The 27,801-nt window shown below is 36.4% G+C and overlaps 2 protein-coding genes across 4 annotated transcripts in view; one reads left to right on the top strand and one right to left on the bottom strand.

Annotated features, from left to right (window-relative positions):
- Positions 1–270: 270 nt before the first annotated feature.
- Positions 271–27,801, top strand: part of LOC127520216 (uncharacterized) — a 31,890-nt gene continuing 4,359 nt past the window's right edge. The window contains exons 1-6 of the mRNA XM_051908159.1: positions 271–1,997; positions 4,658–4,984; positions 6,655–6,780; positions 6,936–6,964; positions 7,556–7,795; positions 25,321–25,408. Of these exons, the coding sequence (XP_051764119.1) occupies positions 1,940–1,997; positions 4,658–4,984; positions 6,655–6,780; positions 6,936–6,964; positions 7,556–7,795; positions 25,321–25,408 (868 nt within the window). The 5' untranslated portion in view covers positions 271–1,939. The remainder of the gene's footprint in view (positions 1,998–4,657; positions 4,985–6,654; positions 6,781–6,935; positions 6,965–7,555; positions 7,796–25,320; positions 25,409–27,801) is intronic.
- LOC127519823 (natural killer cell receptor 2B4-like) lies at positions 10,201–27,766 on the bottom strand. Of its 3 annotated transcripts, XM_051907448.1 has the most exons (7): positions 26,898–27,766; positions 23,853–23,993; positions 17,763–18,089; positions 15,963–16,250; positions 15,621–15,767; positions 15,069–15,130; positions 10,201–10,826 (listed from the first exon to the last, which is right to left on the bottom strand). In XM_051907448.1, exons 3-7 carry the CDS (start codon positions 18,052–18,054, stop codon positions 10,779–10,781), a joined length of 837 nt encoding a protein of 278 aa, XP_051763408.1. In that variant the 5' UTR covers positions 18,055–18,089; positions 23,853–23,993; positions 26,898–27,766; the 3' UTR covers positions 10,201–10,778. The 3 variants fall into 3 exon arrangements, with proteins under 3 accessions (XP_051763408.1, XP_051763410.1, XP_051763407.1); XM_051907450.1 differs by lacking the exons at positions 23,853–23,993; positions 26,898–27,766 and adding an exon at positions 20,922–20,983; XM_051907447.1 differs by lacking the exons at positions 23,853–23,993; positions 26,898–27,766 and adding an exon at positions 18,538–18,648.

Here is a 27,801-nt window from a genome sequence, read left to right as displayed (position 1 = left end):
AATTCAGGGGCTGCACCCTTTGAAGGCTACATACATCATCGGTCTCATTTAAGAAAAATAACCATTAGATTGCAACAAAAGAAAGAAATTACAGTATTTTACACCTCACAATGAATATCATTCAATTTTATTACAGTTATTTTTCTAAAATATGACATCCTTGATGAAGTATTCAGCCTTCAAATGCGAACTCCGGAAGACACAGCCTCCGAAATGAGACGCAGCTCCTGTCACCAAAGGAGTGTGTTTTTGGTTGTGAGGGAAAGATACCTTTTTCAGCTTGTCAACCCAACGTTAAGGGAACAGTGGATGAAGTTTGTTTTTCCGGGGCAGCAACGGAGTTGTGCACGTATGTTTGTTTGTTCCCGGGATTTTCGGTGACTTGTTTACTTGTTTAAATTTTTTACTTTGTAAACAAGTCCCAGTTCGGCGCTGGATTTGCAGATTGCAGGCGGTGAGTAAAGCAGTGGCGTGCAGTGGTGTTCTGAAATGAGGAGGCACATTTTTTATTTATTTATGAATCAATGTAAATTCATGTGCATTACTCTTAACGTTGACACATCTTCCTTGTTAAATGAACATTACATTACATCAAAAAAGAAAAAAAGAAACCAAATAAAATTCTATTTCGTAATTTTACATTAACAATGTAATGTTCTATTTATCAAAACCAAGTCAATCTCAAGTTAGTGTTTTAAGCATTTCTACATTTATTCCAAAATAATAACTAAAGGCTGTAACAATTTAAACAATATATTTTATTTGTGTATTGATGTTTTTCTTTTTAATAGTCAACTTAGGCTATTCTGGATCATCAGTCATGCTCCGTAAACACCGTCTGTCACAGACATGAAGATGTATTTTTAATTTCACCAAGCTGATTGCACTAAAAAAACCCCGCAGTCATCGTGTTTTCATTCCATTTCAAGTTTGATTTTGACGTGACATAAAGCGGTGATATCTAACTGGGTGATCTGTTTACTTACTTTTCAATTAGTCTTCCCATTGACACCATTATTTGTTCATTCAAACTGACGCGCATAACACACACGTCAACAAGAGGCGGGATTTATCACACAAACCAATCATATCCAATCATAACCAATTACATCTAATCATAGCGCGATGGAGACATAGCCTCCTCTGACGTGACTTTCCCCCATTCATTCTCAATTACCCCCACAAAACCCACCGCACGCTGGGGGTCTAATGGTTTTCTATGGTTTTCTATGAGAGCAAAGGGAGGCATGACTCCTGCTGTAACTTTACCTGCGGGTGTCGCTGTTGGGCAGTGTTCCTTAAGAAATACGATTGACTTGCGCTCTTTTTAAAGGAACACTCCACTTTTTTTGAAAATAGGCTCATTTTCCAACTCCCCTAGAGTTAAACAGTTGAGTTTTACCATTTTCGAATCCATTCAGCTGATCTCCGGGTCTGGCGGTACCACTTTTAGCATAGCTTAGCATAGTTCACTGAATCTGATGAGACCAATAGCATCTCGCTCAAAAATGACCAAAGAGTTTCGATATTTTTCCTATTTAAAACTTGACTCTTCTGTAGTTACATCGTGTACTAAGAGCGACGGAAAATGAAAAGTTGCGATTTTCTAGGCCGATATGGCTAGGAACTATACTCTCATTCTGGCGTAATAATCAAGGAACTTTGTAATGTCATTGCGCCTGCTGCACCCATGGTACGGCAGCAAAGTTCCCCCCCTTTAATAAAAACTACCGAGAACACACAAAAAATGTATAATCCTTAAAATCTTTCAGAAACTTTTTTTTCCCCCATTGTGTTACTCCATATACCATCTATGCTTAACAAAAAAAATAAATTCATAAGAAATCCGTAATATGTTGTATAAAATACACATTTTAGTCGTGTCTCCAGGTTCACTCAGACCTGTTACCCTCACCCATTCCCTTGCACATTCCACAAGATGTTTTCAACAGGAAGTTGCATCATCTTGATTTGTACAGGCCACGAGAACACCAAAAGTAAGTCCTCTCATTTTAATTTCTGTATATTTGATGAAATTGTAACTATGACTGTGAAGGTCAATCTCAATGTACTGTCCTGTTACCTAAATTATTTCTTAGATGTTATTATTTTGTTTATTTTAAAAATATTAACTTTAGGTAAGTCACTAAAATTTGCTCAGTGTTGTCATGCTATTAGCATGTATGCTATGTGGCCATATGTCATGTATTTGATCATTTTTTGCTTTAAAACTGAGTCCTCTTACTTTCAGTCCTGTTATTCATGAAAAATAACAGGATTGAGTAAAAGTAACAGGAGTAAAGTCCTCTGTTTTGTTTATTTAATGTGTGAATATTAGTTGATATAATAATATTCACCTGTTTTATGAGTTTTAGTTGAAATTACTTAAATCGTAGACATTTAGTATTAGTTTTACAATGTGAATACCATATTTAAAGGGAGCCAGTCCACCACAAAGTGACTTAAACATATTGTGTATCATATCTTTTGTAGAAGATGGAGAGAACATGCATCTATCTTCTGCTTAGAAACCTTGTAAAAAATGAAGTTACCTGACATTGACCAATACACATTTTGAATAGTTTTTTGTTTAGTATTAGATTCGGTTGAAGATAAAAAAAATGAAGTTTAATTTTAAAGAGCTACTACAAGCAAATGTCACCCATTCGGTGTAATGGCCCAGTCATTTTTAAAAACCAAGGAGACGTGAAACCTCCGATCTCTGAAGCCCTGACTCTTTACATGACATCCAGACTTAAAACCGTGACATGTATGGTGTCACAGAAATTCACTAAAATATAATGTCCACTACAGTAGACAAGTCTATGACTCAAAAAAAAGACGCATTTACGCTGGGTGGGGCGCACATCTCAGGTTCAGCGTCTCATACTCCAGAGGAACGAGCGCTCTCCTACACTCGTATTATTGCTTATTTGCAGCTAAAATGAACATCTTACGGTTTGTTCTTTCAGCGGGGATGTTTTTGCTCTACCATGGTAAGGCATATTTTGATATAAGCTATCTCTCTTCCGGGTTAAGTTATCAGCTCTAATATCTTTATACTCGACAGAAAAACATTTATTATTTGTATTTTGATTTGTATATTATTTGTGTTTTGCTTGACCATTGTAAGACATTTATTTGGTATAGTTTATCCTCTGGTAAACGATAGATCGAACGACGAAATGTGATGTAGGCTAGTTTCCTGAATGAAATCAAAGTGGCAACTGTATGGGCAAGCTGTATAAAAAAAAAATGTCTATGCTCAGTTTCATTCGGACTTCCGCATAGGCTACAATAACTTTGTATATACACAGAGAATATCACAAAAATACTACTCATCTGATTCAGACAGATCCGTCGTCGACTGCTGAACATTTTTTCTCGGATGTGATCTCAATTTTCAAAATAATAGTCCCACATATCCTTGCTGGGGAAAAAAATAAAATAAATAAATAAACAAACAACAACAACAAACCCCCCCCAACCGTGTCCAAAACTCCACCAAAGTTTTCACAGGTCTCGCATGTTACATTTTGCATGATTTTGTCAGATTGGCCGAGACCATGCGCTCTCTCGACCATACTTCTCAGCTGGTATCTCGGTTTGTGTCTGCTAAATCTCTGTGCTAAATCTCTGTGCTCTCACTCCTGATAAGGCATCACTGCCAACATGTTTCATTCTACCCTATACTATCAACAGAATGGACAGTTACCGCCGATATAGTTGTGACTCACTTTATTCAACCAAAGACTATAGTCTTCCCTTATGTTTTCATCGGTTAGTGATTGTGACGAGCAGGGCGGGCGAGAGCCGTGAAGGAACGGCGCGAGGCCGGTGACGCGAGAGTTAACGAGCTCCACCTGTGAGGCGCACCGGCCTTGAGTCTCTCACGGAGGAGCTCCGGAAGCATAAAAGGAGGAGCGACGACAGTGAAGGACGAGAGAAGTCCCTCCTTTTATGCTTCCGGAGCGCCTCCGTGAGAGACTCAAGGCCGGTGCGCCTCACAGGTGGAGCTCGTTAACTCTCGCGTCACCTGCCTCGCGCCGTTCCTTCACGGCTCTCGCCCGCCCTGCTCGTCACAGTGATAACTTACACATAAACTGTAAGAACAAGTAAAGTGGGACGGTATTTGTGTGTGTCAACTATTTTTGACAAATTAGCTTGGTTCAAATTGCTAAAAGTTTGTTTGCAGCTTAATGACCATGGAAAAATGTTGGTCCCATGGCCAAGCCATTTGAGAACCACTGTTTTATATTATTGATCAATGTTGTTTATTGTCTGAATTGGATTTTTAATTTTTCTTTCAATTACCTGGTTAATAAATTATGTTTGAATTTAATTTGACCTACTCTGAAATCATTGACTCTAGCATACGTTAAATCCGTCTTAAGGGAAATCTGCATTCATTATAAGACTATGAAAATCCTTGGTTGCTTGAATTCACAAATATATGTATAGAGAAAGAGGGTAAAATATGAATCAGGATGTGTGTTGTGTGATATTCAGTTGTTCAAGTTCATCCATGAGACTCGTGTATGTTTGTCTGATGAGTGAATGTGTGAATCAGTGATGTTCTTCTCCTGTTTGTGTTAAATAGAACAAAAAGTGATTTATAATTCTTATAACAATTTATAATTGTTTATTTCTTCTCCAGGTGCCTCTGGTGTTGATACAGATGAAGTGTCAGTGTCTGTGATGGAGGGAGAATCAGTCACTCTACACACTGGTGTTAAAACAAACCAACAAGAAGATATTAAATGGTATTTTAATAAAACTCGCTTAGCTCAGATCAGTGGAGATCAGAGTAAGATCTGTACAGATGTTCAGTGTGAAGAGAGATTCAGAGACAGACTGAAGCTGGATCATCAGACTGGATCTCTGACCATCACAAACACCACAAACACAGACTCTGGCCTCTATAAACTATGGATCAACAGCAGCAGCAGCATCAGTCCAAAGATCTTCAATGTTACTGTCACTGGTGAGTCATTTAATGCATGTTTATTAGTATATATGTTAGTATATATGTTTAAATGACATAATTATTGTGTTTTTTTTCTGTGTATCTGTATATTAATTCACATAGTCTAAAGATAATTTCTTCAAAAACAGATTTACTGTTAAAGTGGAATTTGTAGATTAAACTATTAAATTCATTTTGATTTAAAACTGAATCATTACCATATATATATATATATATATATATATATATATATATATATATATATATATATATATATATATATATATATATAATATATATATAATTTTTTTTTTTTTTTTTTTTTTTTTTTTTTTTTAGTTTAGAAAGGTGCTGTGTAATTACTTTCATTTCCACATTTCTCTCAGGTTATGTAGGGGTTGTTTTTCTTCAGTAAGAAGTCTTTACAGCAGCTGTTAAATTGTTTCAGATGTTCCATCTGCTACAGAACAAGTAACATGGAGAACCAGTCAGTGGAGGGAGAATCTGTCACTTTAGATCCTGGTGTAATGAAAAATCCGTCCCACATTTCAGCCCCAAAATTGGGAGCTTTGTCCCGTGTCCTGCAAGAAATACTCAGTGTCCTGCATTTCAATTATGTCTGTAGTATTTTTTTCTTCCCTGAAAAAACAATACAATACAGCAATAAGAAATTGTGTTTAAAAGTCCATTTGCTGGATGGAGCAAATGTGGAACTAATCAAAAGCAATTAACTACAGCAACATTAGTGAGAACTTCATATAGACACATACTCGATAAAAAACATCCTGATCAAATGTGCCAGATCCAACAAAAAATAAAGTTTCAAGATGCACTGAACACGGTAAAATGCAGTCTAATAAAGGGGGAAAAATAGTCATGGAAATTTATTTTAGTATAAAATTTGATTTTTACCTACTAGCCTGTTACTCAGCTCATTATATTTATATATTATATTCATTATATTTACTGTAGAGTAAATTACATTGTATCACTCGAACCACAAATTGAGAGCCAGTCGCAGAGCCGGTTACAATTAACAAAGCTTATTGCTGATTTAAAACATGTTATTATCCAATGTGATGGCAAATAGGCTTTCCAAATAATGTAAATCAATATTTACATAATATAATAGTAGTAAGTTTATTTCTCACACAAGTTCTCTGCATTGTCCCACAAAATCACGTCTACTGTCCTGCAAAAGAGCAATAACCAGGTCGTCACTCACTCTACCACAGCAACAGTATAAAAGTAGCCCAGTTCTTGGCAACTTGGTAACAAGTCTACAAAAGGATGTGAAATCATGAATAGAAAGTACAAAATTCAAAATAAAAGACATGACACTAATTTGAAACACAGACTCCTGACAGATATGTCAGCACGCTGCCCACAAGACTGTCTGCGCTGACTTTACATTGCATTTTATGTGACATTATGAATCTTGCAATTTTTAGATTCAACGTTATCAACAGGAAAAATGCATAACAATAGTGCTACAGTTTACTGTTTAGCTAGCATTGCTGTGGTGCTGTTTTAGCTGTCGTTCTTCAAAATCCCACCAGATGGAGCCATTTAGTAGTTAAATCAATATAGCTGATAGTCAAAGTAGGTGTAAATATGAGTCAAAGATATTGATAAATACTGGATGGATTATCAATCACTCTCTAATAATAATGTCTGTCTGTCTCCAGCTGTTCCAGATTCAGGTCTGTCTTCAGGTGCTGTTGCAGGAATAGTTGTTGTACTGGTGTTTGCTGCTGCTGCTGCTGTAACTGTTGGTGTGATTTACTGTCGCAAGTGTCAAGCAGGGCAAAAAGGTATTACATTCATACACATGACTTAACAAGTAAGAAAATATGAGATTCAATGTGTTAAGTGGGAAAAAAAACTTGTTAAAAGATGTGAAAATGTATTTTTATTCTAATTAAACAAAGTAATGTGTGTTTAATTGAGTTTGTTATTGTTTAAACAGACGGTGAGATGCAGGCCGAGCCAGATCAGGTGAGATTCTGTGTGCTGTAAATCTGTCTGTGTGCTAAAAAACTGTGAATTTACTACAGATTCAGATCTGTGAGATCTGTATGTGGTGTGTCTGTAACACTGTGTATTATGTAGTTTCGTAAATATAATATCTTTAACATTAATAATAATAACAACTGACTATTTAAGAATTTTTACTGTGAAGAACAGTTATGTACATTTTTTTTTTTTTATTATTATTACATAATTATTTATATGAATTATATAATTATCTATTTAACATTAGGTGTAACTGACCCCACTTTAGGTATAACAAACACTGTAGTTTTTTTTTTTTTTCCCCCTTAATTTATATCACCATGGAAGAAGTTCACAGGTAAGGCAGAGCCAAAACAATAAAAAACAGAAACAACTCCCAAATAAACTACAAAAAAATAAAGCAAAAAGATCTTGCAACTTTATTTAGAGAGCAAGAGTCTTATTAGAACACACCATTTACAATAGTAGGATTCTCTAGTCTCTTGAATTTCTCTTGTATTTTGTGTTTGTGTAACTGGAAACATCATTCCTGTTCATTTCTTTTACCTTCTGTGAATCTCTGCTTTCTTATAGGAGAATCATGTAGATGACTCGACCCCTGATCAGACTGACCCTCTAATGAAGAACGCTGCCAATGGGACGTCTCCAAATCAGACTGAGCCTCTAATGAAGAACGCTGCCAATGGGAAGTCTCCAAATCAGACTGAGCCTCTAATGAAGAACGCTGCCAATGGGACGTCTCCAAATCAGTCTGACCCTCTAATGAAGAACGCTGCCAATGGGACATCTCCAAATCAGACTGACCCCCTAATATAGAACACTAGCAATGGGATGTCTCCAAATCAGACTGATGCTCCAAAGAAGAACACTAGCAATGGGACGTCTCCTAATCAAAATAAGATTCCCCTGATGAACACAGCTAATGGGACATCCTCTAATCCACCTGAAGCTGCTGAAGAGGCACTATAACATCATGTTTTGACATGAGATATTTTGTCCAGTCTGTGCACATCCTCTTATAACTGCCTTACGAAGACGGGTATTGTGACCAAATTGTCCGCTGCACACAGCCATGTACTGCTGTCAAATCAGTCTGACCCTCTAATGAAGAACGCTGCCAATGGGACGTCTCCAAATCAGACTGACTCTCTAATGAAGAACGCTGCCAATGGGACGTCTTCAAATCAGTCTGACCCTCTAATGAAGAATGCTGCCAATGGGACGTCTCCAAATCAGTCTGACCCTCTAATGAAGAACGCTGCCAATGGGACGTCTCCAAATCAGACTGACTCTCTAATGAAGAACGCTGCCAATGGGACGTCTTCAAATCAGTCTGACCCTCTAATGAAGAATGCTGCCAATGGGACGTCTCCAAATCAGTCTGACCCTCTAATGAAGAACGCTGCCAATGGGACGTCTCCAAATCAGACTGACTCTCTAATGAAGAACGCTGCCAATGGGACATCTCCAAATCAGACTGACTCTCTAATGAAGAACGCTGCCAATGGGACATCTCCAAATCAGTCTGACTCTCTAATGAAGAACGCTGCCAATGGGACGTCTCCAAATCAGTCTGACCCTCTAATGAAGAACGCTGCCAATGGGACGTCTCCAAATCAGACTGACTCTCTAATGAAGAACGCTGCCAATGGGACGTCTCCAAATCAGTCTGACCCTCTAATGAAGAACGCTGCCAATGGGACGTCTCCAAATCAGACTGATGCTCCAAAGAAGAACACTAGCAATGGGACGTCTCCTAATCAAAATAAGATTCCCCTGATGAACACAGCTAATGGGACATCCTCTAATCCACCTGAAGCTGCTGAAGAGGCACTATAACATCATGTTTTGACATGAGATATTTTGTCCAGTCTGTGCACATCCTCTTATAACTTCCTTACGAAGACGGGTATTGTGACCAAATTGTCCGCTGCACACAGCCATGTACTGCTGTCAAATCAGTCTGACCCTCTAATGAAGAACGCTGCCAATGGGACATCTCCAAATCAGTCTGACTCTCTAATGAAGAACGCTGCCAATGGGACGTCTCCAAATCAGTCTGACCCTCTAATGAAGAACGCTGCCAATGGGACGTCTCCAAATCAGACTGACTCTCTAATGAAGAACGCTGCCAATGGGACGTCTCCAAATCAGTCTGACCCTCTAATGAAGAACGCTGCCAATGGGACGTCTCCAAATCAGACTGATGCTCCAAAGAAGAACACTAGCAATGGGACGTCTCCTAATCAAAATAAGATTCCCCTGATGAACACAGCTAATGGGACATCCTCTAATCCACCTGAAGCTGCTGAAGAGGCACTATAACATCATGTTTTGACATGAGATATTTTGTCCAGTCTGTGCACATCCTCTTATAACTTCCTTACGAAGACGGGTATTGTGACCAAATTGTCCGCTGCACACAGCCATGTACTGCTGTCAAATCAGTCTGACCCTCTAATGAAGAACGCTGCCAATGGGACGTCTTCAAATCAGACTGACTCTCTAATGAAGAACGCTGCCAATGGGACGTCTTCAAATCAGTCTGACCCTGAAATCAGTCTGATTTTAATGATTATTTCATGATAAAGTTTAGGTTTAGATAGTGGGGACATGTAACAAATGCTATTTTTTAGTGTTCTCAGTAGATTTTAATAATGTTTTAAATGATATATTTTAAATTTACAGTTAGATTAATGTGAGGACACTTTGTGCATGAAAATTAACTTTTTTTATTATTAAGCATTTATACACAGAAATGTCACCCATTCGGTGGAATGGCTTTTTAGCTATATTTTATATACCTGTTGAATTTACATTTTTAGATGAATTTGACTGATGAGCTCCCTTACGAAAATTAACCATGGTTTTATTATTGAAAAAATGTAGTAGCCTAACCATGTTTTTTTTCGCGGGTTGATTACCACTTGTATTACCACAGTTTTACTACAAATACTATGGTTGATTTGTGGTTACTATGGTAACTAAAACCATTTTTTTTTTGTTTCACTTGTAGTAAAATCATGGTTAATTTTCGTAACAGCAGTATTTAAAAACATGAATGAATGTGCCTTAACTGGCTTAAAGAAATGTAATGATGTGTTAAGTAATCTAAATTAGAAATGACAGCGTGACTGCTTTGAATTGTAATTATGAATTTTGTCAAATGTTGTGAACTGCATACAGTGAAATGATTTTCAATGAAAAATGACTTTGAATAATGATTAAAATATTTAATTCAAATGAATGAATATCACAGATCATATTGTGTGTGATACTGCAATCATGCAATGCAGTTAGTATCCAGTTACATTTCCTAAAAAGAATAAAAGTAACCTTTAATTATGAATGTTAGGTAAATGTCCATATTACAAACTAAACGTAGAACATTGCAGTTGAGTTTCTGGATGTTATGATATTGGGGAAAAAACAAAATGTCATGCATCACAAAAACACCAAAAGATATGATACAAAGAGTGAAAACAAAAGACGGCAGTACTTTATTTTACAGTCCTGTTCTGCATGTACATACTATGTACTTATAATAATTGCAATTGCAATAGGTACTAACCATGAACCTCACCCTAAACCTAACCTTAACCCACGTGGTTATATCCCTTATATATAACCCAGTACTTTCTTTGGTAAGTACACTGTAAGTACATGCAAGTGCACATACTGTAAAATAAAGTGCAACCCAAAAGACATATCCTATCAGATAATAAATGTGGTCAAAATGTGCGAGTCAGTGTCCAGTATTAACTCTAACATCAGTTCCAGTGGATAGAGTATTCGGTCATTGTTTTTTGGGGACATTTCCATACACAGCCTCTGTCTTTGATTTCTGCAAGGAAACACAAACTCAATCAGGAACCTGCTGATGCAACAGTTTAAAATCTAATAATACAATTTTGCTTCATATGAAATTAATTGCAGACCAATTCCACTATGTTGAACAGAAAAAAATTTTTTCTTTTATAATTTATTTAACTGAATATGAATCTGAATGTCTCTTGATCATTTCACAATGTAGAACTGTATCAACACGGAAGCACAAGAACAGCATCTAGAGGAAATTACATCATGCATTCAAATCATATACATCACATGACTTCGTTAAGGATTTTCAATGTTAAAATACTCATGGAACCACTGCACTACACCACTAAAATGGCAGCGCGCAGTCAAATAATGATACATTACAAACATCTGGTGTAGACACAGCATTACTTTTCTCAACACAGCCTAAGCTTGATAGAGCAAGATGCATGATGGTTTGATGGATTTGATGTTTGGACCAGGGAGTTTCTGACTGCCAGAGATGCTGGAATAGGCTCCAGCAGACCCACAGGACAAGATGTTTGGAAAAGGATGATTGGATGGATTTAATGTGTGTTTTTCATCTGGATGATATCTATTATTTGGCATTGTCGATCTGCCGACAGATCAGTGTTTGCACCCCCAGTGTCGGCGAAATGTTGGGTACTGACAGTTGGATACAGACATTGTGTCTACACTGGACACGACAAAGCGAATGTTGCAAATCCATTCGTCCTTCATGTCAGAAGTAGTGCAGGCGTGTGGAGTACATCAGAAATAGAACGAGGATTGAATAAATTTGTACTTTTTTACTTTTGTTGAAAAAAGTACATACGCAATGTAAATTTTAATAAAAAATTTAAAACATTTTGATCGGCTTCCTACTGAACATAATACTAATTTTACAGGAATTTTATTTTAAATTGTACTCTGTAAGTTTACATATAATATCTGTAAAATTAACAACTCAGCTGTTATTTTATGTATTATGCCATTCATGACAAATTACAGTAATTCTTATTTTTTTATACAGAAAAAAAAAAACTATTATTTATATAATATTTTTTTCTGTTTTCTTAAATTATATAGCAATGTATGTAAAATTACAAAAATAATGGTGATAATAGTTCGCAAAATCACCAAAAGATGGCGCAAAAGGACAGTTGGCACCACTGCTCACAGTGTAAAAAAAATAAATGTAAAAAAGTCAAACGAAGTCAAATGACAACAAAAACCATAAACTTGAAGTAAAATATTGAAGTAAAATATTAAGTAAAAAAAAAAAAATTATTACGATCAAACACCTTCACTGTAAAAAAAAAAAAAAAAGTAAAAAAGGGCAGATGACTGGCAGCAACAGAACAATAAACACTAACAGATCTCTCAAGATCTCAGCATCTTCACTCATTACAATCCAGTTTGACTTTATTTCTTTCATACTAAAGTTCTTATTGAGAATTAACAGAGGTTTAGATGATGTTTTATTGAAAATACTAAAATACTGAAGTTTGATATCACTATTATGATGATCAGTGTTTGTAACCATGGGCGACATTTGACTCTCGAGGTAGGGGGGGCAAATTCTTTTTTTTTTTTTTTTTTTGCAGGTACAAAACGTTTTTTTTTTTTTTTTTGTACCTGCATCATCAAATTATTCGCAGAAATTTTAAGCAAACAAGTTTAAGTTTGCTTGTTGTTTATTTACTCATTTATTTAATAATTCACTTAATTTTATTATCACGGGAAATTACGTGGACGATATGTGAATCAGTGTCCATCATTTTGCGAGCAACTGGTGATAAAGAAAAATGCCACGTCGCAATATTGAAAATATTTCCATTTTAAACCATGAAGGCGAGCCAGTTGATATCACACAAACAATGTGCAAACTTTGCGTGAGAGTTATGCGGGTGAAGTCTCAAACTCCAGTCAATTATTCACTACAGAAACTGAAAGTAAAAACTGACCGAGCTTTTGGCATCCGATGCTGCATTAACGGCGCATATTCTCTTAGAGACGATGAGAGATGAATCTAATTTATTTTCTTAATATTTCTCTTGTGGCCCATAGTGAGAAAAAAATAGTATTTTTCTTGAATCGAGAAGTATTTCGTGTTAAACAAGTTGTTCTATAATGAGGAGTAAGCTATCTAACTAATATTTTATTGTTATTCGGTGATGCGCTATGATATCGCGGGGCAAATTAATTGCAACATTAATTTAATATATAAGTAGCATGATAATAAGAAAAATAATTTAATAGCCCTGCATGCCCGTCCGCTATATGCCACTGTGAAGGGATAAACGGCGTTCGGGCACGGCATCAAATCGATTAACTGTTTTATCCAAATCCACATGCATGGACCGTTCAGTGTTCAGCACTGCAATGTCCGAGTCTCTCTTGTCTCATGATGTTTCTCATGTGTTTTCAGTCGGCGCAAGCAAGAAACGTTTACTAGACTGTGGACCAGCTTTGACTCTCTGAACAGTGGCCGCGCAGCCGAATTTTTATGACCATGGACGGTGCGCGTGTGCATGCGCCGAACGCGTCTTTCCGCGCTCATGGGCAAAGGAGTATCTTTGAAAGGCTCGCGCGCTCATGGGCAAAGGAGTCTCTTTGAAAGGCTCGCGCACTCGTGGGCAAAGGAGTCTCTTTGAAAGGCACGCGCGCTCAGGGGGCAAAGGAGTCTCTTTGAAAGGCTCGCGCACTCGTGGGCAAAGGAGTCTCTTTGAAAGGCACGCGCGCTCAGGGGGCAAAGGAGTCTCTTTGAAAGGCTCGCGCACTCGTGGGCAAAGGAGTCTCTTTGAAAGGCACGCGCGCTCAGGGGGCAAAGGAGTATCTTTGAAAGGCCCGCGCGCTCATGGGCAAAGGAGTAATTTTGAAAGACTTAAGCGCTCAACTGTGCGCGAGACGGAGGGGAACGTGGGAAATGAAGTATACCCGGGCCTTAACCGCTCCAAAGTAGTGGACTAGAGCTGACAGATCACATCGGGAAAAATATGGGGGGGCATTGCTTTTTTGTGACTTTCAGAGTTGATCTGTTTATCTGAATATTTTGTCGATTGTCACCATTGTTGAGATTCTTACGCTGATTCTTGATGTTTGTGAGTGTCTACATGAAGTCAAAATATTTTCTGCTTTATGACTTTATAAAATTTTTCAAAATATCAAAGGACAGAGATTTTATGCAGTAGTATTGTAGGGCTACAATGAACAATGTGAAAGAAATATCTCATGTTATCAAATAATTTAATCAATCATGATTTAAGACTCTGGGTGGTATCTGTGAATCAGGCCACTACATGATGATTATATTGTCGTGCTACTGCTTTGGGTCGATGCAGTGGGAAACGCGGGTGAAATGAGCCACGACAAGGGGATTCGTTCACAGAGTTTACTGTTCTTCTGCACAGATGTAAGTCACAGTTCACAGCGCACTCACCAACAGTATCGTTCATGAACACACACTTTGTATGAAATTGATGCGGCTGCTAGGTGCTCTTGTTCCGGCACAGGACGGCAGTTTTCCGACGTGCGATGAGCATGCGAACAACCCCAAAAACTAACTAAAGAGAAAACGTAACTTTACGCTCTATACAAAAGAGTGCGTAACTGAACAACCAATAAGAGACTAGATCACAGAAAGGGTAACTAAAATACTTAAAGGGGCCATGTTCTCTTTTCTACAATATCATCTCCAATAAGTAATCAACATCATCTGATCAGATTTTCTTTTGCCTTTTTTGCTTTAGAAACACAGTTACAGAAGCCAGTAAAAAAAGTTTAAAGAGTCAAAGGTCAAGAGCCCAACTAAAGCAAACACTAATCACCATAATAGTGACTTCAAACTATATTATTTTCAATAAAAGATCAACATCAAAACCTTTGTTAATTCTCAATAAGAACTAAGAAAAACAATCAAACTGGTTTGTAATAAATGATGCTAAGATCTAGAAGAGATCTATAGTGTTTATATTCTGTTGGGATTTAAAGAGTTTTGTGGGTCATCATTGTGCTGAAGAGTAGAGCCTGTGCTTCAGTCCAGGATGAGCCAGAAAACATGTTGCTTTATTTATGCATTATACCTGTAAAATAAGTTAGTGTTTTTCTGTAAAACTTTAAAGTTTTTTTTTTTTTTTTTTTTACAGTGAAGGCAATAATAATAACGGATGGGCCGCTATTCACACGTCTGTTCACTAACGGTCTGATGCTGCAAACTGCAATGAGCAAGCTTCAATCACACTAACTGACTGAAACAACTTCTTACCTCTTTTAGTGTTGTTGGTTTACTCAATGCTGGATCAGTTCTGTCTTCCTCCTTTGTCTGAACTGCATTAACAATAACACAGATGAGTTAAAAACAACAGAGCTTGCATACTTATATAGAACTGTATATATATATACATACACAGTCAAACCAAAAATTATTCAGACACTAGATATATATATATTTTTATATATTTTTTTTACTAGTGGGTGCAGGACACTATAGTTCATTTATGTAAGTGAGGATAGCAAAATAAAGTGAACTGTGACATATTATACCCAAAAATTATTCATACAGTGGACTACCAATAAAATTGATAAAAATTTGGGGCCAAAAATTATTCAGACACTTTTACCTGACCATGTTTTGCTTAAATGTTATATGACATAATTAAGATAATTTTTTTCTGACACAGTTTAACTCTGAGATATTGTCATATTTTATTACAATTTTTTTAAACTATAGTGAATAAGGTGTCTGAATAAATGTTGGTTTGACTATATATATGATTCAAATGCATTAATATTTGGAGTTAATAACTTAATGCCTGACCTGTTTTTCTACATTTCCTGTAGATGCAAAAGATCCCGACTACAGCTACAATCAACAGAGATCCAAAAACAGAGATCAGCACTATCAGAGAGACTGGAAGAACTGAAGGAGTCTGTGAAACAGTCTGTGGGGCCAGTGCTGTAACGGCTAAAGTGAGAAAGTAATTAGAGTAAAGCATGTGCAGTCTACAACAAAAGAGATCAGTTTCCCAAAAGCATTGTTAGCTAAGTTGATCATAGAGAACACTGGTGGCAATGTCTCCACGATCAACTTAGGCTCACAATGCTTTTGGGAAACACAGCCCAGGTCAGTAAACAATCACTGTTATCAGCGCTGCTGTACCTGCACATGTGTGACAGAGTTGATTAATGTTGAGATGTCTCGTCTGGTTGGTGTATGAATTGTTGAGCACACAGCTGTAGGTGTTTTTATCCTGATATTCCACCTCCAGAGGTAGAGAGAGACTGATGCTGAGATCAGACACACTGATGCTGGACAATAAACTGTTTCCTTTGTACCAGGAGAGAGTCACATGACTCACATTCACAGCTGAACACAGCAGTGAACAATTTGATGATGACGACAGATTTTGTGAAAAATCTCTGGTGATGTTAGGAGTGGACAGATGAGCTGGGAAATATGAGAGAATAAACAAAACCACAATTCATTTCCAGCAGAAATGCAAAAATCTGGGTTACAATGAGACAATGGCACTGAATGGCAGTGACCCGCAAACATTAAAGTCCTTACTGTTTTAGTAGTACAGCGACAAGATGTGAACAATATGAGTGTTAACATGAGTTTAATGTGAAAATCACCCACTAACCTTTTCTGTGTAAAGTTTTATTTAACTTTGTTTCTTTGACCTCACCACACCATAAACACTAAAATGAATTATTTAAACAGCTTTACGTAAGGAATAATTGACGATGGGCCATTGAATTCTTAGAAAATAATGAGAGAGAGAGAGAGAGAGAGCCTGAGAACTGTAAATTGTGAATTAGACTACCTGAGTGTCTGTGCCTCTCTCACGGCAGCACTGTCTCTTCTAATAGCGAAACGTAACTAAAAGTTTATCTACCTCAAGAATCGCACAGTTATTACCTTGCTGGTGAGTCATTTTACTGATTAATTTGTCAGAACAGTGCTGACAAAACATTTCTGTGTGAGTGTGTGTCCGTACTAACGTTATGCAGTGCGTGTGCGTGAGAAAGGATGCACTTTCAGGACACAATAAAACGTATTTTGTGGCAAAAACCATGACACTAATTTTTCGTCATTTTTCTTCATGAAGCTTCGGACCTTTTTAAGAATCAAATAGTGGTTCGGAGCGCCAAAGTCACATGATTTCAGCAGTTTGCGGGTTGGTACGCGATCCGAATCACTGAAAAAGTCGTTATTTTGTTTTTTTGGCGCACAAAAAATATTCTCGTCGCTTTATAATATTAAGGTAGAACCACTGTACTCACATGAACTGATTTAAATATGTTTTTTCTACCTTTATGGATCTTGAGAGAGGAAATGTCATTGCTGTCTATGCAGGCCTCACTGAGCCATCAGATTTAATCAAAAATATCTTAATTTGTGTTCCGAAGATGAACGAAGGTCTTACGGGTGTGGAACAGCATGAGGGTGAGTAATTAATGACAGAATTTTCATTTCTGGGTGAACTAACCCTTTAAGCTTAAAAGGTTAGTTCACCCAAAAGTGAAAATCCTGTCATCATTTACTCACCCTCTTGTCGTTTCAAACCCGTAAGACTTTCGTTCATCTTCGGAACACAAATTAAGATCTTTTTGATGAAATCATAGATTTCTGTTCCTCCATTGACATGACTCAGCACGTTTGAGCTTCAGCAAGAACCAATGAGGTTTGTTCTTGCCTGTCAATCAGGTTTGGTTGAGCTTCTGTTTATGTGCTCTGATCAAGGTTTATATGTGAATAAAAGCCTAAATGAAATATTTTCATTATATAAAGTGATCGTGTATCTTCAGATAATTTGGACTAAATCACATGATTCATATGGATTAGTTAGAATTTTCATTTTTGGGTGAACTAACCCTTTAACTTTTGCTGAACTCAGAATATTGCTTTAATAAACAAGAATATGTGAACATTTAGACAAATAAACTCTCTACTCACCATAGACAGAAACATTGAATGTTTTTGATGAAAGTTTAGCTCCAAATATATCTAGTTTATAGAGTCCAGAGTCTGTGGTTCTGGTGTTTGTGATGGTCAGAGATCCAGTTTGATTGTCCAGCTTCAGTCTGTCTCTGAATCTCCCATCAGGACCATTATATGTGGAGGAAATGTGTTTCGCTCTATTGATTTTAGCTATGATAGAGTTTTCAGTTCCAAATTTCCACAGTATGTTGTCGTCTTTATGTATTTCAGTGACATCAGAGTGTAGAAGGACCGATTCTCCCTCCATCACTGACACTGACTTCACTTCATCACCAAACACACCTGGAGAACAGAAACAGGTTTTATGCAGATTATGGTTTGCGAAGGATAAAATCTGCTGCGATTTGAAAGTAAATATATATTGGGGTTTTTTTTTGACAAATGAATTTGTATTACATATGTTGTCATTCAAGTATTTTTAATTAATACATTTTAATGATAGCTGTTTAAAGTCACATATTTAAAATCACAAAAAAAAGGCCTAAATTTTGAAAGCTTCACATTTCTAAGCCTCAACTGTTCGAGTTTCTTCATTTTGGACATTTCCATTATTCTTCATGACTTTTAAGATTTTAATACATTTCCATGACTTTTCCAGGCATGAAAATTCGAAAAAATTCCCTGACAACCAGAGACCTGAATCCATATCTCAAAATAAAATATTTTATTAAATAATTTGTTCTAAAACAATTATGAGATATTAAGCCATAAAAATGTTTTTAAAACTTACCAGTTGGACACCTCCAGCACAAACAGAACAAAACAAACGTGTGAAACATTGTCTTCACACTTTTAGTATCTGATCTAACAAAACATGCTGAAAACACTCAACCTGCTGCAAATCCTCCCACAACAGTTTGATCCTCCTAGTTCACACACACACACACACACACGCACACACCCTTGATCTTTATCATTTAACATTGCAGTAACACTTTACAATAAGGTTCATTAGTTAAACATTAGTTAATGTATTAACTAACATGAACTAACCATGAGCAATACATTTGTTACTGTATTTACTAATCTTCGTTAATGTTAATGAAAATACAGCTGTTCATTGTTTGTTCATGTTAGTTCACAGTGCATTAACTAATGTTAACAAGATTTTAATAATATATTAGTAAATGTTGAAATTAACATTAAAAAAGATTAATAAATGCTGTATAAGTGCAGTTCATTATTAGTTCATGTTAACTAATGAACCTTACTGTAAAGTGTTGTTGACTGTATTAATTATGTAAAAACAGAAGAGTGGAATATTGTGTGAATCTCCTTGAATTATATGGTAATGTAGATCTTACTGATTTCATAATTCAATTGAATTTCCACTTCTTACTGACGTATAACTCTATCAGCTTATCTATCGAGTCAAACTGAAACCTGCTGCGGTCTGTTTTCTTCAAAAACAATCTTTGATCTGCTGGATGGACAAACATCTTGTGCAGGAATGTGGCCATTTGTGAAGAGCTTCTTCCTGCCCTGATTGCGTCTGACTTTACCTCTAATAAAACTGCTTTCTAGTGTAATAAAGTACTGAATCAATCCATCAAAACTGATGCATGTAAAACAGCTGGATTCTTAGCCATCAAAAAATCATTGATAAACAATAGACTCTGCTCTTGGATTCTCTTCTTCTTCTCTACCAGTAGGCCAGACTCAAGTTCCTAATTACACTATAATTATTAGAGAATATAACTTTGTTTGACAGGCAATATTACTGACTCAGGAAGTAGCTTAAAATCAGTCTTGCTGCAGTCTGTCTTATTTGTGTCTGTGAAAGCCTAATAATCTTTAAATTCATCCAAATAATTACTGTTATTTTCCTCCAATTTTGTATCATGTCAGGGTTTCTGCAGGTATTATGAAGGTAAATTAAAGACTTTTTAAGACCAAGTAAAGAAAATTTAAGGAGTAAATTGAAGGGAACACAATAGAGGGTATGCACTGACGTCACTTTCCTGCCGGAACACACCCCCTCAACCTATATGTATACAATATAGGTAGGTCTAAATTCGGGTGATCGCTTATATCAATGTTATATACACTATATTGCCAAAAGTATTGGGACACCCCTCCAAATCATTGAATTCAGGTGTTCCAAACACTTCCATGGCCACAGGTGTATAAAATCAAGCACCTAGGCATGCAGACTGCTTCTACAAACATTTGTGAAAGAATGGGTCGCTCTCAGGAGCTCAGTGAATTCAAGCGTGGCACCGTGAAAGGTTTTCACCTGTGCAATAAGTCCATTCATGAAATTTCCTCATTACTAAATACTCCATGGTCAACTGTTAGTGGTATCATAACAAAGTGGAAGCAATTGGGAACAACAGCAGCTCAGCCACGAAGTGGTAGGCCACGTAAAATCACAGAGCGGGGTCAGCGCATGCTGATGTAGTCAATAGCTACAGACCTCCAAACTTCGTATGGCCTTCAGATTAGCTCAAGAACAGTGCATAGAGAGCTTCATGGAATGGGTTTCCATGGCTAAGCAGCTGCATCCAAGCCTTACATCACCAAGTGCAATGCAAAGTGTCGGATGCAGTGGTGTAAAGCACGACAACACTGGACTCTAGAGCAGTGGAGACGTGTTCTCTGGAGAATCACACTTCTCTGTCTGGCAATCCAATGGACAAGTCTGGGTTTGGCGGTTGCCAGGAGAACGGTACTTGCCTGACTGCATTGTGCCAAGTGTAAAGTTTGGTGGAGGGGGGATTATGGTGTGTGGTTGTTTTTCAGGGGTTGGCCCCTTAGTTCCAGTAAAAGGAACTCTTAATGCTTCAGCATACCAAGACATTTTGAACAATTTCATGCTCCCAACTTTGTGGGAACAGTTTGGGGATGGCCCCTTCCTGTTCCAACATGACTGCGCACCAGTGCACAAAGCAAGGTCCATAAAGACATGGATGAGCGAGTTTGGTGTGGAGGAACTTGACTGGCCTGCACAGAGTCCTGACCTCAACCCGATAGAACACTTTTGGGATGAATTAGAGCAGAGACTGTGAGCCAGGCCTTCTCGCTAACATCAGTGCCTGACCTCACAAATGCGCTTCTAGAAGAATGGTCAAAAATTCCCATAAACACACTCCTAAACCTTGTGGAAAGCCTTACCAGAAGAGTTGAGGCTGTTATAGCTGCAAAGGGTGGGCCAACTCCATATTAAACCCTACAGATTAAGAATGGAATGTTATTAAAGTTCATGTGCATGGAAAGGCAGGCATTCCAAAACTTTTGGCAATATAGTGTATATCATCCAGTCCCAAAACTTATAGTTTTTGTCAGTGTTTATTTAAAAACACCCAATTATGCAGAATATAAGATGGTAAATATTTAATTGATGAGTTGTCAATACAATGTATGTATGATTTTACCCCAAAATTCAACATATTAGCAAAACGATAACTGCAAATTCACATTTCGCTGCCTGGAGTCCAGCTGTTTCTGTGAATTGCGGCGATTTGCTTTTCTTTTCTGCTTTCGGCAGTCTGTAAAAATATACCTTAGATTAGTGTGTTTAAAGTCACTCTGGCCGACAGTGACATCACGTGTGTACCCTTCATATGTCAATATGTTCTCTAAATGTAAATGTTTAGGGAGCAGACAACATAACTTTTTTAAATCAGTTTACAAAAAATAGCTGAAAGCTTGAATAGCTCTGCTCCCATCCACTAGACTATGGAAATATCTACTGCACCTTCTGATCACGCTGTAAAAAAGGTGATGTTCTGCATCAGTATTTTTGTCTCATTCTCCAGTACAAATGTCTAAAGATTCTTAAATCTAGATACATTTACTTGAGAAGCAAAATGATTGGGTAAAAAGTCTTGTTTTCTGTGAAATTGATCAGAATGCAGTGAGTTTATGACATATTATTTTCTAATGCAAATATCTAAACATCCTCAAGATACATTTGCAGAAGCAAAATGAAGACATGAAAATAAAGGAAGTGAGTTTATGCTTAATACAGGAACAAATACTGCCAGTGGGCACAGAACAATTCACTTATTTTTTTTTATAAACCCTATTGACAGATATTTGTTCTTGTTTTAAGCTTAAACTCGCTTCATTTTGGTTTATCAGAAAACAACTACTGAACTACTGTAACCTTTAATGTCACAACTATCTATGAATGTAAGACTTTCTGCTCAGATTTAAGGCGTTTTTAAGCCTTAACCCCGAATGTGTTTGCTGAATATTTACTAAACCCTAAATGTGTTTGTTACATTTTATATTTACCACCTACATTTCCTGTCAGTACTGAGACTCTAACCCACAACTTTCGGTTACAAGTCTGACTTTCTAACCATTAGGCCACAAATGCCTCGTCTGCAATTTCAAATGCAGCCTCTGAGTCTGACTCTGTACAGGGAACAGAAATGATTCACATGACACAATTTTCAACCTAAAACTGAAAACTTTTTATGTGTTTTGGCCGTTCATTTACAAGACAAGTTTTTGAAAACGATACCATTATTGTCTCGATGTAAACAACAAAAACGTGAATTGTGAAACAATTAAAATATAATAATAGTAGTAATAGTATGATCATTCCTTAATATGTTCAACATTACATGCAGAGATAAGTAGTGCCCATGTGACAAATAAAAAGAGTCGGACTGGAGGAGAGACTCTAATTGGAGGTGAACTAATCATGGCTGCGTTTCTCAAAACATATATAATGTTTATTTTATATGTAATGTGTTTCATTTCCACACGACTATATTCACATTACTGATGTTATATTAATATTTCGTTAACTTTTTTCTTATGTTCACCCTTGTTAATCATGTTATGTGTTATGTCATGTTGTCATGTTAATTCATTTGCTGCTATGACAGATGACAAAACAGATGTGAAGTGAATAATAAAAAGACATTTTCAAATATTTTTATTTTCTGCACAGCAATTATACCATATCTGAACATACTTTAAGTTTAGTAGTTCAAGGTACACAGCATTTATTTCTCTCAAAACAACACCATTTAATTATTTAGAGTAAATGAAGGTATAAATCAGAACAGCTCTATTCAACATTAGCCTTCTCGATATTTGGAAGATTTAAATCCACACAGTGAAAATATACAATAAACTATGCCATAAAATAACATTTACACAAATAACATTCAACAAACATAACCTCCTGAGACCCAGAAAAACATGAAACTGAAAAATGATATTTTATTCATATGTTATGCTATGTCCACTGTAGTAGACACCCAGGACTCTAAAATAAAATGACATGAAATTACATGTTTTTGCCTATACAATGGGATTTTTTAATCACCAATCAATTTTTAGAATTCAGGATTTAAAAAAAAAACAAAAAAACATTGTATATAAATTATATTTAAAGCTGCAATGTAAAATTTTTGCAGTAAAATATCCAAAAACCACTAGGCCAGTGTTATATATTTTGTTCACTTGAGTACCTACAATATCCCAGATGTTTCCAACTATTTGTAAATCGTGAGAAAATTGCTATTTTAACCAAGGATCCGGGACATGTGAGGAGTCGCCTGCCAATTGCGTCATACCCACGTTATCCCTCGGTTTCCGGTTTTATTTTGTAGAAACCATGGAAACACCAAAGATGCTTTAATATATTACATGTTTTATTAGACAAGGGAACAACTGTTTGGTTACATTTATAAACAGAAAACTATTGTTATATAGCTCAACACGTTTAGTCTTATTGTTTAAATCTAATTTTCTTGATTTTTTGTGAGTACCATGCTTTACCATGCCTCAGAGAAAAACACTATTTTGTCAAGTAGCTAACATAGCATAATCAGATGCAGCTTTATTTTTAGTAACAGTAATACAGCATTTTCTCCATCATACAATATGTTTTAAAATTAATTGCATTCCATTTATCAACACAAGACATCCAGCATTTAATATGATATTCTAAAATCGATCTAGTTTACTGCAGTGTGCAACAAGTGTCTCACAGCAGCCACCGAGCGAACGCACAGAGTAACGTTATAACATAATTTTCAACACACTCAAATGTATCTAATATGATAAACAGAGCTGTGTTACCTCATACTCATGACCGGAATAGCGGAAGTGGCGCCGGCAACTGCGGCATAATAAAAGTTCTGCTGCTCGTGGTGTGTGTTGCACAATCGCTCCAGCGGCCTCGTTCAGCTCCCACAACACTCGGTCCTGCTCTGCTTCATACTACAGTAACAATCAATACAGTAACTACAGTTAATAATCTCATCCATGAACATGATTTCTCCCTGAGTCCTATCCCAATTTATTTCCACCGGCTGTGAGGTGGAGACCACATGTCCCAAGATTCCGCTCTCAAACTTGGCGTCATCAAGCTACGCCTTTGTTTTGAATAGACCTCTAGCGGATGGAAAAACTACATAGTGCACCTTTAAATATATATATATATTGATATACCATCTTACTTTATGCAATACTTGGGTGAAATGGCCATAAAGATACACTGTATATAATTTGCATATCAATGTTTTCTTGGGGCAACATGTAATTAACAAAGAAGTGTAATAATTGGCAACATTTTCATAATAATATCTAATATTTCACAGGAAAATATTGATATAATTTTTCCTTATTCACATGTTGTGTCCCCAAAATGCCTCTACAGTGGACAACCAATATCCTGTTTTGTAACAGAAAGTCATTTTTTGACTAGAAACCCTTTAACATTTTCCTGAGATGTTGATTTATGACAAACAATTTGAAAATGAGTCTGATTTAAATGATAATTACAAACTACATTTCTGTCCCCTGGACATTGCGTGTATAAATATGCATGAAAATTAACTCTAAAATACATTTTTATTATTAAGCAAAGTGTCCTGAACACTAATCTAACTGTAAATTTAAAATATATAATTTAAAACATTAATAAAAACTGCTGAGAACACTAAAACATAGCATTTGTTACATGTCCCCGCTATCTAAACCTAAGACTCCACCATATGCTTAAAAAAAAGTAATAAGAAATTCATATGTTATATACCAGGGGTGGCTAACATCAATTAGGAACATGCCACAAGACACATTTTCAACAGGAAATTGCATCATCTTGATCTTATGCAGGCCATGAGAAGACCAAAAGTAAGTCCTCTCATTTTAATCTCTGTATATTTGATGAAATTGACCTTCTCAGTCATAGTTACAATCAATGTACTGTCCTGTTACCTAAATTGTTTCTTAGATGTTATTTGTTTATTTTAAAAACATTAATTTTACGTAAGACACTATAATTTGCTCAGTGTCCTCATGCTATTAGCGTACGCCATGCGGCCATATGTCATGTATTTGATCATTTTTTGCTTAAAAACTCAATCCAGTTACACATATGAAAAATAACAGGAGTGAGTAAAAGTAACAGGAGTGAGTAGTCCTCTGTTTTGTTGATTCAATAAATATTAGTTGATATATTACCTGTTTTAGGAGTTTTACAGTTGAATTACTTAAATTCTAGACATATAGGATTAGTTTTACAATGTGAATACCATACTTGCAGGGAGCCAGTCCACCACAAAGTGACTTAAACTTTTTGCTTTTTGTAGAAGATGGAGAGAACCCATACTATGCAGAAACACCCACCCAAGGTATTATGTAAGGGAAGGAGTGAAACACCCACAACCCTCTGTATTTCCCCTTTTTTGACTCTCCTTCCCTTTTCTCTCTCTTCTCCTTTTTCTCCTCTTTCCACCTCATTCACTGTGAAGTATTACAAGCACACATCCCTTCAATACAGAAATCTCATGCACACTCTCTCACACACACACGGACACACAATCCTGTTACCCAGTGTTCATTCCTGTCTTCTTTAAAATAAAAAAAAGAGCCTTTTATATTATTATTGAAATACACCTTGCCTTAAAAGTGTTTTTTTTTTTTTTTTTTTTTTTTTTTCACAAATATCAATTAGCCTATTTGAACATATAACTAACCATTTCTTTAAAACAAATGCTTTCTTGAGGGGAAAAACAAAGGAAATAACTGACATGTTTTTAAACATGCTTTTTAAATGGCACATGAGTTTTGGTAACTGAGAAAACATGCATCCATATTCTGTTTAGAAACCTTATGAAAATGAAATAAAGTTACCTGAGATTGACTAATACACATTTTGAAGAGTTAAATATGTGTATTATTATAATCAGTGTTGAAAACATAAAAAAGTTTAATTTTGTCAATTACAACAAATGTCACCCATTCGGTGGAATGGTGGCCCAATCATTTTTATAGACCAAGGGGTTGTTGTCATGGTGAAACATCTTAAAAGCCCTGAATGTGCTCTTTACAGGACATACAAACCGTGACATGTATGGTGTCAGACAAACTCGCTAAAATGTCCACTACAGTAGACAAAAAGTATCTCAGAAGGACAACAAAAGATGGCACGACTCAGACCACTAGCAGGGTGGGGCAGATCTCAGCAAGAGGGGCTCAGCTAAGTTAATGTTTGATCGTCTCAGAGGAACGAGCGCTCTCATACAATCGATAGTATTATTATTATTTTGATTATTTCCGGTAAAAAAAAAAAAAAAAAAAAAAAAAAAATGAACGTCTTCCTATTTTTTCTCTCAGCGGGGTTGTTTTTGCCTCACCATGGTAAGACATATTTTAATATAGTTTCTATATATGATTTGTATCAGCTCTAATATCTTTATATTCGTCAGAAAAGCATTTATTATTTGTATTTTGCTCTCAGTGTGTTTTGCTTGACCATTGTAAGACATTTATTTGCTATATTCTAATCTCTTCTCTGGTTATTAAAAATAAACGACGCATTTTCAAATGTATTGCAGTTTCGTGAATTATATCAAAGTGGCAACAATGGGCAAAATATATGTGGTCCATGCTCAGATTGTAGCGTACGTCCGAATGATGGCCAAAACTTGACTGATGATTTTTTATAAGTTTTATTGTAACTTTCACCACACATTCATACAAGTGTACGTTTAACTCCAGGCAAAGTAAATAAAAGAGGATACAAAAATGTACATTAAACTCTTATGCAAAAATGCATTGATGGTTGCATTATCATTAGCATACACAGAGAATATCACAAAAATACTACTCAGAACTTACAGAGCTTGCTTTACCAGCGTCGACTGCTGAACGTTTTTCCGGTTGTGTCTAGAAGGATACAGCAACGAACGGAAGTGAGGCAAAATTTCACGATAAAATAACAGTAAATTAATTTGCTACTTATCAGAATGTGTTTTATTAACGACTACACCTTCCCCAACCTTAAACCTACCCTTACAATAATGCAAATACAGTATGACCCAATATTAATTTTAGCTGTATCCCTTCTAGTCTTTACCCGTTTTTTCCTGGAATATGCTCTCAAATGCATGCGTTTTCAAAATAATAGTCCCACACACCCCTGCTGGGGGAAAAAACAAAAACAAAAACAAAAAAAACAACAACAATAAAACGAGCCTAGGCTGGTTGGCTGGTTTAAGTTGGTCTTTTAGCTGGTCTCCCAGCTTGACCAGCTAAGACCAGACTGGTCAGCTAAAAAATTAAAAGTGTCCAAAACCCCTCTAAAACTAGCCTGGGAGACCAGATAAATCCAGTCAGCCAGCTTAGGCTGGTTTTAGCTGGGGTTTGTTTAATCAGGGACATAAATAGTGCAAACCTTATTTAACTTTAATCAAACAAAAACATAAAAAAAATGTGCATAAACTATGGGATAATTATAAAATAACCTGATCGTTGGGCGAGGCCATAACAAAGGGACAATCCCATTGCATGATTTGGTCATGTCACGGTGGTGGTTGTGTTTAGGTTAGGGTCAGGTAGGGGCATCATTTTCACTGCATGACTTAGAAACACCCATTCTTTCAATTACCTGGTTAATAAATTGTTTGAATTTATTCTGACCTACTCTGAAATCATTGACTCTAGAAGCTACGTTAAATCCATGTTACAGAAAATCTGCGATTCAGGTTAACAGACTAAAATCAGCTTTAAATGGAGCATTGGG

The sequence above is a fragment of the Ctenopharyngodon idella genome, chromosome 10, assembly GCF_019924925.1.
Source record: "Ctenopharyngodon idella isolate HZGC_01 chromosome 10, HZGC01, whole genome shotgun sequence".
NCBI lineage: Eukaryota > Metazoa > Chordata > Actinopteri > Cypriniformes > Xenocyprididae > Ctenopharyngodon > Ctenopharyngodon idella.
The sequence above is the reverse complement of the archived record's forward strand: the minus strand, read 5'-3'. Positions and strand labels throughout refer to the sequence as shown.